This window comes from Plecotus auritus (genome assembly GCF_963455305.1).
Source record: "Plecotus auritus genome assembly, chromosome: 9".
Taxonomy (NCBI): Eukaryota; Metazoa; Chordata; class Mammalia; order Chiroptera; family Vespertilionidae; genus Plecotus; species Plecotus auritus.
The window spans coordinates 43599626-43613302 of NC_137783.1; the positions used below are offsets into that span (position 1 = coordinate 43599626).

The window sequence follows — 13677 nt, forward strand, 5'->3', positions numbered from 1 at the left end:
TTATGGTAAAGTTTAATTTATAAGTTAGTCATAGTAAGAGATGAGTGATAAAAAAGAACAATTATAACATTATACTATAATAAAATTATGTGAATGTGTCTCTCTTAGAATGTCTTACTGTACAGTACCTTTCTTGTGATCATGTGAGATGCTACAATGCCTATGTGATGGGAAGAAGTGAGCTGAATGATGTCGGCATGGTGACATAGTGTTAGGTACTATAAGGGTTACTTGAACACAAGCACTGAAACACCAAGCACTGCCTGTGTGTGTGTATATGTGTACTAAGTGACCAACAGGCAGCTTATATAGCGTAGATACAGTGGACAAAAATGATTCATGTCCCAGGCAGAATGGAGCGGGACTGCACGAGATTTCATCATGCTACTCAGAACAGCGAGCAATTTAAAACTTATGAATTGTTTATTTCTGGAATTTTCCATTTAATATTTTTGGACCATGGTTGACTGCAGGTAACTAAAAACAAATTCACATGGTTCAAAAATAAAGTATAAGACACTGTTCAGTAAAAAATGTCCTATTTTTGTACTCCAGCTGCTCATAGGTAATACATTTATAAGTTTTTAAATCTTTCTAGACTTCCTTTTTGCCCAACATTTTATCATAGCAGCAGTGGTAGCTGCTGCTCTTCTGGTTTTGCTATGCAGCCCAAGGACAAGAAGAAGAAGAAAGATCTAGAGAGTCAGCCAAGAAAGACAAATGTGGTGGCAAGGCCAAAAGAAGTGGTCCAAAGGCAAAGTTCGGGCCAAGCTCAATAACCTTGTCTTGTTTGACAAAGTGACATATGACAAACTCTGTAAGGAAGTTCCCAACTATAAGCTTATAAGCCCACTGTTATCTCTTGAAAGACTGAAGATCCAGGGTTCCTTGGCCAGGGCAGCCCTTAAGGAGCTCCTTAGTAAAGGACTTACTAAACTAGTTTCCTGCCCTGGCAGGTACTCAGTTAAGCAAAGGTTGCAGGTTCGATGTCCCGTCAGGACACATACAAGAAGCAATCAATAAATGCATAAATAAGTGGAACAGCAAATCGATGTCTCAATCCTCCCCCCCCCCCTTCTTTCTCCCCCCCTGCCCCACCCACTTCCCTTCTTCTCTTTATAAAAAATCAATAGCACATCTCTGACTGGTTTGGCTCAGTGGATGGAGCGTCAACCTGTGGACTGAAGGGTCCCAGGTTCGATTCCAGTCAGGGGTATGTGCCTTGGTTGCGGGCGCATCCCCAGTGGGGGGTGTGCAAGAGGCAGCTGATCGAAGTTTCTAACTCTCTATCCCTCCCCTTCCTCTCTGTAAAAAATCAATAAAATGTATTTAAAAAAAAAATCAATAGCACAAACAATGAACTAGTTTCAAATCACAGCTCAAGTAGTTTACACCAGAAACACCAAAGGTGGGGATGTCCAGCTGCTGGTAAAGATGCGTGAACAACAGGTTCGTCTCACCAGCTGTACATTTTGAAAAATAAAACTTAACTAAATAAAATAATTCCTTCTATTTATGCATTTATATGTAAGTTCCTCTGTATTATAGCCCCCCTTTTCAATTAAATGGTTACATACAATACAGACTTGCTTTTTCACTTAGTAATGTATCTTAGAGATCTTCCATATCAATACATAAGAAAGAACACTTCATCTTTTTTTATAGTATTCCATTCGATGTATGTACTAGTATTTAACTACTCTGCTATTGTTGTGCATACAGGTTGTTTCCAGTCTTCTGTTATTACAAAAAGTGCTTCAGTTAATGTCATTTTGCCTGTGTGTGTATATATGTATGTGCAAGATAAAATCTTAGAAGTGGAATTGCTATTTCAAAGAGTATATTCATTTTTAATTTTGATACACAATACCAGTTTGCCCTCTTTAGGGTTTGTAACAATTTGCATCTATCAGCAGTGAATGTAGGGAGTGCCTCTTTTTCCTCTATTCTCACCAGCTCAAAGTTATAACATTTTTAGCTGATCTGATGGGTAGGGGGAAGAAGTTTTCCATTGTTATTTGATTTTAACTTTCTCTTTCTGGGTGAGGGTGAGCATCTTTTCATGTGTATAAAAGCCATTTTTATTTCTTCTATAAACTGCCTATCCATATCCTTTGCCCCATCTCGATTGGATTACTAGTCTTTTCATATTTGTAGAAACTATATATTAGGGAAATCAATATATTTTTCTGTTAAGAGCAGAAAAAAAATTTCCCCAGATTGTCTTGCTATGGTGCTTTATGCCATGTTGAAGTTCTTGATATTTATTTAGTTTATTAGGTTTTCTTTTTATGGACTCTGGGTTTTATGACAGTCCTTTTTCACACTGAGGTTCTAAGAATTTTCTTAGCTTGATTTTACTAAAATAATACATTATAGTTTAGGAATTTTGTTTAAATTGTTAAATCATTTGGAATTTGTCTTGATGTAAGCTATGAAGTATGGATCCAACTTTACTTTTTTCCAGATGGCTGACCAGTTGTCCCCAAATCATTTATTGGTTCATAAACTGCTTTTTAATTTTGTTTAGTATATGGATTTAGTTTGTCCCCTTTAGCTCTGTTAGTTTTTTGGCTGAAAATAATTTTAGGTAACACTTTTTAAGAATGTATAATTGGTAATCATAATGATAAACATTTATGATTTCTTAATCTCTATGTTTCACTTGCTAATAAAAGTTACAGTTATTTAAAGACATTAAAACCAAACTTCAAGTTCCCATTTATTGTTTTAAAAATTGTTTATTGAAACATTTTTTCTGACCATAAAAATAGTTTGATTCTAGAAAATTAAAAAAAATAATCTATAGTCATAATCCAGAACAGACTTTAGTCTTTGCATGTGTGGCTCAGTGGTTGAGCGTCAACCTATGAACCAGGAAGCCATGGTTTGATTCCTGGTCAGGGCACATGTCCGGGTTGTGGGCTCGATCCCCAGTGTAGTGTGTGCAGGAGGCTGCCAATCAATGACTCTCTCTTATCATTGATGTTTCTCTCTCTCTCTCTCTCCCCCCTCTCCTTTCTTCTCTGAAATCAATGTAAAAAAAAAAGAATGGTCAACATTTTCACAAAATAGAAAGATAAATTAGTACTAAAATAATGTAGTAGGAAAATGAGAAGAACTGGAAATTATATTATGGAAATATTTAATATCATTTACATTATTGCACTAGGACCCAGTACCACAACAGAAACAGAAACAATTGCTAAATATGAAATAATGGATGGTGCACCAGTCAAAGGTAACACTTTTCATTTGTTTTTTGTGTGTTAATAGGTAGTGCAAACAGCAGTGTACATGACAGTTTTGTTTGAAAGTATTTACGTAGTGTAAGAATCTTTGTGAATTCTTAAAAAGATTTTCTTTAATGATGGTTTTCAAGATCATCTTTGTATATATACTGAGAAGATTATAATAGTACTTTGTAGTCTGAAATAAGGTTTAATTTTTTTACTGTTTAAATTTAGAATTTAGAAGGCATGTATATCTTCTCTAGTTCTGAATTTGTAATATTTTTATTGTAGTCTTTTATAATAGTTCATCTCTATAAATCTTTTTTATTCTTGCTGAACATAAGGTGAAATATAGGTGAGCATTAATTCCTGTGGGATTCTAGAGTCCTTATAGCCCCCAAGAATATAAGCAATTTCATTACTAGATAATCTTCAGTGTGTAAAATAATAAAGCCAATATTTATCATTTTAAATGTATGCCTTTGGCTTTTTCTAACTCTGTTAGTAATTACTTCAAAAAGTAGCTATTGTTTATTGAGTGCCAACTACTGCCAGGTGTTCTAAAGTTCCCTGCCACCCTTTGAGTTGGGTGGTGGTATTCCTTATGTCACAGATGAAACCAAGATGCAGAGAGGTTAAAAAACCTGTTAAAGGTGATACAGTGTAGGGGTGGCAGAACTTGACTTCTACCCATCTTAGATTTTTAGCTGGGACTGCTGAACAAAAAGATTACTAAGAGAAGAAGAGAGTTTGTTTAATGTATGCAGTGCACATTGTGCAGGAGAAACCTCAACAAAACGTAACTCAAAGTGGTGGCTTAGAATTTCAGTTTATATAGCATCTTCAAAAGGACAGTAAATTTGGACAGCAATGACTAGACAAAGTAAATTTTAGGCTCCTAAGGGTGGCAAACTGTGGGAGTGTAAATACATGGGAGGAAACTGATGATTCCTTTGGTGCCATCCCTGGGCTGATGAATCTGTCTCCATCAAAGGAAAATTTGTATTCTGCCTTTAGGCAGAAAAGGGGGGAGGCATTTCTGCTTTTGCTGCTGCTTAATTGCCTTTGGCTCAAAATAATGTCAGAGGCATATTTTGTGGTGACATACTCTGGTTTCCTTCAGTAACTAATCATTGGAGTTTGAGCCCAGTACTTTCTGACTCCAAGCCCCCCGTGTGTGTGCTGTTATATTATGCAATATTACTTTGTAAAATTACAGCAGCCACAAATTTTTATGTAAAATGATGGGTTTTATATCTCAGGAAATAGATGTGTACAAGAAATGTATTATATAAAAAGATTCCAAACAATATGCAAACAGTTACCCCTAGGAAAAGAGAAGCCATGAGAATCTGAATAGCAACCTTTTTTTTTTTTTTTTTTGTAATACAGGAATGCCATCATTCTGAACATGTTTGTTGCTTTGGATAAATTAGTAATAAGTATGCAAGAATTTATACACATGATTAGAAATTATGGTAAACTTAGTGAAAACAGATAACAAAACCACTAAAGCAGCACTTACCTGCTGGCACTGTTCTAAGCCTTTTACATCTAGTGTTAACTCATATACAAGTAGTCTTAACAAATTCTTTATAAGATGGGGGTTATTGGTTCCCCATTTCACGTATGAGGAACTTGAAACAGAATTGTTAATTTGGTGAAGGTCATGCATCCAGTAGACCATAGAGTTGGGATTAGAATTCAGGCATCCTGGCTCCAGAACAGTGGTTCTCATCTAGGGGCAGTTTTGCCACCATCACCCCTCTCTACTCACTACCCCTACCCCTAAGACAGTGGTCGGCAAACTCATTAGTCAGCAGAGCCAAATATCAACAGTACAACGATTGAAATTTCTTTTGAGAGCCAAATTTTTTAAACTTCTTCTAACGCCACTTCTTTAAAATAGACTTGCCCAGGCCGTGGTATTTTGTGGAAGAGCCACACTCAAGGGGCCAAAGAGCCGCATGTGGCTCGAGAGCCACGGTTTGCCAACCACTGCCCTAGGAGTTTTGGCAATACTTGGAGACATTTTTGGTTGTCACACTTGGGAAATGCTGCTGGAATGTTGTGGGTAGAGGCCAGGGATGCTGCTAAACCTCTTACAGTGCATAGGACCTTACCCACACCAAAGAATTAACAAGCTCAAAATGTTAATAGTGCCAAGGCTGAGAAGCCCTGGTTTAATGTTTTAATTATGTTGCCCACTCATGAGGAATGGAAGCATTGGTATCTTCTCTATAAAGATTAGATCTAGTTATGTGACTATATTTAATAATCTTTTAGAATTCAGTGGAAATTGCTTTTCTTTCAGGTGAATCAATTCCAATAAGACTATTTTTAGCGGGATATGACCCAACTCCAACAATGAGAGATGTGAACAAAAAATTTTCAGTAAGGTACTTTTTGAATCTGGTCCTTGTTGATGAGGAAGACAGAAGGTACTTCAAGCAGCAGGTATGGTGCTACCCAGGCTGGTATTTTGTTCAATGGCAGTTATAAAAACACCTGGACAAACTCATTTTTCTAAGTTGTATTATACTGAGCAAGTGGGTTAATAATAAGTAAGTGAAAACCTGAGAGTATGATAAGGAAGTAGGCATGAATGGAATTGTATTGTGATAGATCTCATCCCAATCATTCTGTAAGACTCTGGAATGGGCTACAATTTATCAGGGCTTTTATTTTTCTCAAGAGTTTTGTTTTTTATAAAAGCAATACCCGCTATTTGTAAAAAAAAAAAAAAAAAAAAAAAGGCAATAAAGAACAAATTGAAATAAAGGTCATCAAAAATTTCACCTTCATTGTGATTAATATTCCAGACAAAATTGTGCGTGTGTTTAGAACACATAAAGCATGTTCTTTTTCACTCAGCAGTGTCTTGAACATCTTTTCTTTATTAATATAAATTTCCATTAACATTTTTTTTAATATGTTTTATTGATTTTTTTTTACAGAGAGGAAGGGAAAGGGATAGAGAGTTAGAAACATCGATGAGAGAGAAACATCGATCAGCTGCCTTCTGCACACCCCCTACTGGGGATGTGCCCACAACCAAGGTACATGCCCTTGACCGGAATCGAACCTGGGACCCTTCAGTCCGCAGGCCGACGCTCTATCCACTGAGCCAAACCGGTTAGGGCCATTAACATTTTTAATGACTGAATTAACTTGATGGATTTGGGGGTTTCCCTTATTTTCTTATTAATTCTATTATAAATGTCCATGAGATGACTCAAATCTAATACTTTTTTATATAAAATGTTTATCACAAAACTTGTTCTTATTTCGAAATCAAAGCCTTTGGTGAATTTTGAATGAAGATTGTGATTAGAATTTTTAAAAAATATATTTTTATTGATTTCAGAGAGGGAGGGGAAGGGAGAGAGAGATAGAAACATCAGTGATAAGAGAGAATCATTGCCGAAACCGGTTTGGCTCAGTGGATAGAGCGTCAGCCTGCGGACTGAAAGGTCCCGGGTTCGGTTCCGGTCAATGGCATGTACCTTGGTTGCGGGCACAACCCCAGTAGGGGGTGTGCAGGAGGCAGCTGATCGATGTTTCTCTCTCATCGATGTTTCTAACTCTCTATCCCTCTCCTTTCCTCTCTGTAAAAAATCAATAAAATATATTTAAAAAAAAAAGAGAGAATCATTAATTGGCTGCCTCATTCACACCTCCTACTGGGGATCGAGCCCGCAACCTGGGCACATGCCCTTGACCAGAATCGAACCTGGGACCCTTCATTCCGAAGGCCGATGCTCTATCCACTGAGCCAAACCGGCTAGGGCTCTGATTAGAATTTTTAAAAATATATATTTTTATTGATTTCAGAGAGGAAGAGAGAGGGAGACAGAAATAGAAACATCAATGATGAGAATCATTGATCAGCTGCCTGCTGGGGATCAAGCCTGCAATCCCAGTTTGTGCTCTGACTGGGAGTCGAAGGGTGACCTCCTGGTTCATAGGTCAACACTCAACCACTGAACCACTGGCCAGGCTAGAATTTTATTTCATTTTTGTATTCTGAACCAGATTAATAAGTATTTGCATGTCAGTTGAGTGTTCAAAACTAATTAGAAATTATTTTGTGCTGAGCACTATGAAGAATACAAAAACTACCTTTTATATAAACATGGATTAGCCTCAAGGTTCTTACATTGCACATATATGGGAAAAATTATGTAAGTTAAATAACAGAAAACTTAATAGTTTGACAGTAATTTAGAAGACAGAAAATTTATTCCATTCCATATACTGTGTAATTAAACATAGGTAATTTATAATTTTAAAATAGATTACATGAAATTTACAATTTCCAAATCAGTTGTGGCTCTGCTGAATAAGTATATTGCTTCCCATGGGCATTCATTTGGATGTTTAAATTCTGATGTTGATTAAAAAAAAACAAACAACTCAAAACAGCCTGTCATGACTTTATGTAGAAAACAATTTTAGGCCGAAACCGGTTTGGCTCAGTGGATAGAGCGTCGGCCTGCGGACTGAAGGGTCCCAGGTTCGATTCCGGTCAAGGGCATGTGCCTTGGTTGCGGGCACATCCCAGTGGGGGGTGTGCAGGAGGCAGCTGATCGATGTTTCTAGCTCTCTATCCCTCTCCCTTCCTCTCTGTGAAATATCAATAAAATATATTTAAAAAAAAACACAAAAAACAATTTTAGGAATTCAGAAGAGAAGAGCTCTCAGGATAGATTCGTTAGGGTCAGATTTAGATAGGCTGAGGAATAAAGTGTTGAAGAATATATAGGGGAAGATACAGGGCAAGCTTATTTGGAGTGTGTTGGAGACAGAGAGTAACTCAGTTTGGCTGGTGGGGGATGGGGATGTAGAGAGGGAAGGGAGTGATGATGTACATTGGATAAAGGTTTTGGAGGACCTTGAATGCCTGCTTGGAGCTAGTCCTGTAGGCACTGAGAACTAATGAAGAGCAGTCCAAGCACTGTTTTAGATTAATCTGGTAGTGATAGGAAGGATGAATTAGAAAGGAGCCTCAGGCAAGTGAGGCATTGATCTACCAAAAGGTATTTTAGTATTGAAGATTGAAATGACAGGGCTTGAACTTGGATTGGGGTGTTGGAACAGCAAACCAAAGAACAGATTTATTCTTTAAATCACTAGTAGCTAGATAGAACTTTGTGCCAGATTGGATTGGTGATGGTGGTGTGCATGTGTGCTGGTGGGGGTAGAGTTGGCAGAAAGGACATTCCAAGATTAGAACTATAAGAAAGTAGGTCAATCACGGCTTTAGTAGGGACGAATTTCATTTTGTTTTGGTTAAAATAGAAATGGCAGCATTTTCATGATGAAAATTTAAGGCATAATATGAGAACATTGATTTGTTGTTATCTTGTATTTCTTTTACTAGGAGATCATTTTATGGAGAAAAGCTCCGGAAAAACTGAGGAAACAGAGAACAAACTTTCACCAGCGATTTGAATCTCCAGAATCACAGGCATCTCCTGAACAGCCTGAAATGTGAACTTAATAGGAGAAAAAAATAAAAATAAAAACTCTTAGAACTGTTGAGATTAAGTTCGGTTGATTAAAGATGGTTGCAGCATGAAGCGGGGGGGAAGGCCAAAAGTCCATGTATAATAGTCTTCCTTTATCTTACAGTGCTGCATTTATTTTATGATATAACTAAATATTCTTACATGTACTACATTTAAAAAAGTGCTTTCTTTGAAACACTGGAACTTTCTTAAGCTGCCGTTTTTTGTTTATTTTTTTTTACTGCACACTTGGATGATAAGCACTCATATGCATCAGTATAAACATTAAAGATTTTCATGAATAGGCTGGTAATTGTAATTTTGCTTTCTTTATGCATAATGTAGACTGTAAACTAATTTTTTCTCCTTTTTCACGGCAATAATTACCTCTTATCCTCTACATACAAAATTAAATATTTTGTGTTCAAATAAAATTGGAAAACCTGAGTGGCCCTTACATCCTACAGAGATTTAAAACATGGCATCTTAATATTTTTGAGTACTACATTTATGTTCTTACATGTGTATTTGAGAAATGCAAAAGGAATGTTTCACTGTAAGTGCTTCTGAGTCTACCATTCCAAAGCTTCCTGAATTTTATTCTTTGAAGTCTTTTGTGGTAAGAATATTAACGTTTTCATCGCAGAAATTCTGTGGCATGTCCTTACAGTCTTTTTTTTTTTTTTTTTCCTGTCATGCTAAGTAACCATTCTGCTACTATTATCCAGCAGGTACACTGTATGTTTTCTGCAATGTGGAGTTGAGTCTATGTTGGCATTTAGGATTTGTTAAAACTATAATTTTTCTGTTAATACTTTGAAAAAAATTTTTTAAATTTAAGGAATCTTTTTACCACATACATGCAAATATAATTTTCTTGACTTCACAAATACTCTCTTCCCTTTGAAGGGGAGAATTTGAGGATGGGGGTGATTCAGGTGGACCTGTTAATAAGCATATAGTTATCCAGATCTGGGACAATATCATGTTTGTTAAATTGGAACTTGGCCTCGTTCAAATTCAATTTTAAATTTCACCCACTCTGTTTAAATTTTAATACTGAATTCAAGTCATTTGTTCAAAGTCTGTAAAAAAGCTGCAGTCATGTGCCTAAGGTCTGATCTCAGACACACTAAATGTGGGGTATAGGAAATAAAACAACGAAGCCTGTTGTGTGAAACTACTCCACATATGATTCATTGGTTTTTGTACCAATATATTTTATACACTTCCATGCAAGTCTTGTGAGTTAACCTTACTTTATGAGTAAGCTAAGTAATCCAAATTACATTTCTTTAAACTTGTTTTACTACTATGGCACTGATAAAATGGTCGATAACCAACTTCTTTTCTGGCAACAGGTTCCATGTGCCATGTGCTGGAGCATCTATTTTAAATGTGGATATATGTAAATGGTCATATTTCCCTTTCATGCAAGTGCCTGTTCAGAGTTTCAAAATTTAAAAATGCCAAATATTCTCATGGTCACTTGCATGTAAGCTAGAAAACATTCACAGAAAATTTGAAAACCAATTGTATTTATCCAGCCTCAAATCATGTGACCATGATGTATAATAAAGAATTTGAAACAGATACTGAACTTGCTTTAAATGATTAAAATAATTCTTTTCTCAGATCTCTTCTCATTGTCAGGTTGCTCAACAGTTCAGGAAGCTATAATTATGAAAATTTAATTTTTTTATAAATATTGTCAGTTTCAATTTTAAATAGCTACATAAAGCTCTTAATTAGGTGGCTTAAAACACTGTCAAGTGGAGAAACTGGATAACCAATGGGTCCGGGCTGCCTGTCACTACTTGCGCCAATTAAGCAGAGACAGGGTTGAATCATATATGAGCGTTTATTCCAATACTGCCAGCAGTATGGGAGAGCAGCAGGTCAGCCACAGAAATCTGCTCTACCCCTCCCCATAAGCCAGCTGCTTATATTGGGCAGAAGGACAGAGATTACTTGGGAAAGTAGAAATTACAGGGATGGGAAGTAGGCAAGGTATAATGGTTACAGGTAACAGGCAATGTGGGCTAGGGTTCACAAAGCCCAGGGACCTCTGGACCAGATTATTTCAGCAACAAAGTTTATCTTTCGTGATGATAGCTTCTTGGGAAAGGAGAATGGACTGCATTTTGATGTTAACTCCCATATCCCGGGGTGTACAACTCAGCCGGGTTAGAATGCTTTCTCTAATCAAAACAGGACAATCACGGTTAACAGCATGATTAACATTTCTTATAGCTAGTCTCCGCTATTCTATTTCTGCCCCTAACAATAGGATGCTTACTCACTTTGCTTGACTTTGTTGCAGAACCAATTTGAAAAATAAAAATTTGAATTCAGTATTTGGTGAATTGAGTAAAAAGCTGGTCAGTTAATCTGAGTAAACTGGAAAAGAAATTTGTGTTTTCATCGAGTACAATTTCTAGTCCAGAGGTTCTCAATCCTGGCTGCATGTTTGTCTTTAAATATATTTTTATTGATTTTAGAGAGAAAGGGAGAGGAAGAAATAGAAACTTCAATGATGAAAGTGAATCATTGATCGGCTGCTTCCTGCACACCCCCTACTGGGGATCAAGTCTGCATGCCCTTGACTGGAATCCGATGCACTATCCATTGAGCCAAACCGGCTAGGGCCTGGCGGCATGTTTAAATCACTTCATTAGTTTTTGAAAATAACCATGCCAGACCCTACCCAGACCACTAAAATCAGAATTTCAGGGGCCTGGACATCAGCATTTAAAAGGAGCTACCCAGACCATTGTCTGAACCATTTAAATAGTTATTTTTCTCACTAGTGAAGAATTTTCATTGTTTTGAATTGTTGAGGAAGATAACCTTTTTCTCTAACTCATCTATGTTTGGGAGCCTGCTAATGAGACTGACAAAAGAGATTAGCAGGAGGAAAAAAAAACAGATTTGAGTATAAGAGAATTTATGAAAATGGGACTTAAAAGGTTGGTTAAATTTGGGGCTTAAATATCTGATAGGGGGAAAATGGGGGTAAAGGACACTCAAATGATTTCTTAAGGAGTATTTGAGGGGAGAAAGGACATGGAAAAGCAAATGACTTTCAGGAAAAATACATGGGTTCTTAGGAAAATAGATGGTAGGATAGTTTTGTGCCAGAGTCTATTTAGGTCTGTCTGGTGCTGAGTTAATCTCCCCTGGTTGCTCCCCAAAGATATTTATGGTAATTGAGTTCTTTTGGGAGGCTCTGATTTCAGGCCGATAGGGACTCAAATATTTAAAACTTTTATGCCACAGTGGCATATTCTGGAACCCTTTAGTATGGATGAAGTAGTTGGAATACTCAATTCTAATTACTATGTGAGTCAGTAGTCTTTATGTTCCTTTTATATTCAGCTGAATCTGTTGGATTTAGTATATAAAGTAAATCTTCAGGGGCTTTTAATAGCCTGGGTTGGAATGTAACACATTTTTTAAGTTTCCAATTAGACAAAGACATAATGAAGAAAATGTGCATCATTAAATATGTATAATGCATCCTTTCTTAGGCTCTCCAAAGAGCATAATTCTTATATCACTCTCCTACCTAAAATCATAGTGATTTTATTCCAGAATGAAGTTTAAATTTTCTATTAACACCTTCAGCTCCAGTTTTGCCAGACTCTAGGCAGGCGTCTTCAAACTACGGCCTGCGGGCCACATGCGGCCCGCCGAGGACATTTATCCAGCCCGCCACGTGCCGCTGCCTGTCCTGCTTAGCAGCCGACTCGTCCCGGCCCGCAGTGTGCCTAGGAATTTGTTCATAGTTTTTTTTTTAAACTATAGTCCGGCCCTCCAACGGTCTGAGGGACAGTGAACTGGCCCCCTGTTTAAAAAGTTTGAGGACCCCTGCTAGAGAATTACCCACCCTCCGCACACTCCAGCAGTCCAGCCAACTTCTAGTAAGGCTCTCCTGGCCTAGCTGGCTTGGCACCATCTCCATCTCTAAGGCAAAGAGATGTCCGTCTGCTGTGCGGCCAAGGCTAGCTGTGCGCGCACCTCCAGGACTGCTTTACCGCACTTAAAATACTTGAATTCAATGGATTTAAGCCTCTTAAGGGCTCAGTCTGTTTTGTTTGGTATACTTTGTGCTTATATACACACTCACTATCTGAATAAATTGCTAAACCTAACTTTTCCTAGTGATTATAAAATTAAAGATGTCCTTTAAGAAAAATGTATGGGTCCAAATGTAATACTCTTGTAACACTGTTTAAAAAGTATTCTGTGAATCAAAGGCACATAACTAGTTGTTATTGGAATTTTACCTGACACAATATTCACATATTACACGACACATTCCTTCAAGTTGTAAGATCCTAATTTTTTAAAGTATAATTGAAAGGTGGAAAATCTAACAGCATATTTTGAATTTAATATGTTGCCACCTCATGACAGTATCCAACCAATGCAAATGAAACTAAACTTTGGCCGGGGTGCAGAGGTACACAACTGCCCGCGTTAATGTGTTAAGTGCTTACACGCGAGCCATACAAGGGGTTTACCTAAGAAACTGTAGGCCAACGAAGTACCTTGGCAACATTCCTGTAGGGCAGATCAAGTTATGTTATCGAACGCTACTCTATCAGAAAACGAGTAAACACAAGAAACCTTTGGGGAAATGCTCTTTAAGAGTGCTGCAGTTCGCAAGCTACGCTCACAGCCAGGTATATGCTCCGCCGTCCACCCCCACCACACTGCTCACGGCGCTGCCCACGTGCTTCGAAAAACGGACCGGCCAGCTTGCGTCACGTGACACCTCACAGGCCCCCTCCTCTCATCTGTGACCTCCCCAAAAGTGCCTGATCCTTTTCTTTCTTTCTTTTTCTTTTTAGAGAAAGATGGCCCCAATATCTAATGAGAGAGAGAGAGAACAAGAACCTATCTTTTCTAGTTTTCATGCCTAATCTTTT

The 13677-nt window shown here is 37.5% G+C and overlaps 1 protein-coding gene and 1 pseudogene across 3 annotated transcripts in view; both read left to right on the plus strand.

Annotated features, from left to right (window-relative positions):
* VPS26A (VPS26 retromer complex component A) overlaps positions 1–11076 on the plus strand; it is a 28610-nt gene extending 17534 nt beyond the window's left edge. The window contains exons 7-9 of one of the 2 annotated variants that reach the window (XM_080643261.1): positions 3173–3241; positions 5548–5690; positions 8617–11076. In XM_080643261.1, the coding sequence (XP_080499387.1) occupies positions 3173–3241; positions 5548–5690; positions 8617–8730 (326 nt within the window). In that variant the 3' untranslated portion in view covers positions 8731–11076. The remainder of the gene's footprint in view (positions 1–3172; positions 3242–5547; positions 5691–8616) is intronic. The other variant, XM_080643262.1, reaches the window with a different exon arrangement.
* LOC308234847 (small ribosomal subunit protein eS25-like) lies at positions 663–3062 on the plus strand (annotated as a pseudogene). Its single transcript has one exon. The product of its transcript is annotated as a small ribosomal subunit protein eS25-like (transcript).
* Positions 11077–13677: the final 2601 nt, after the last annotated feature.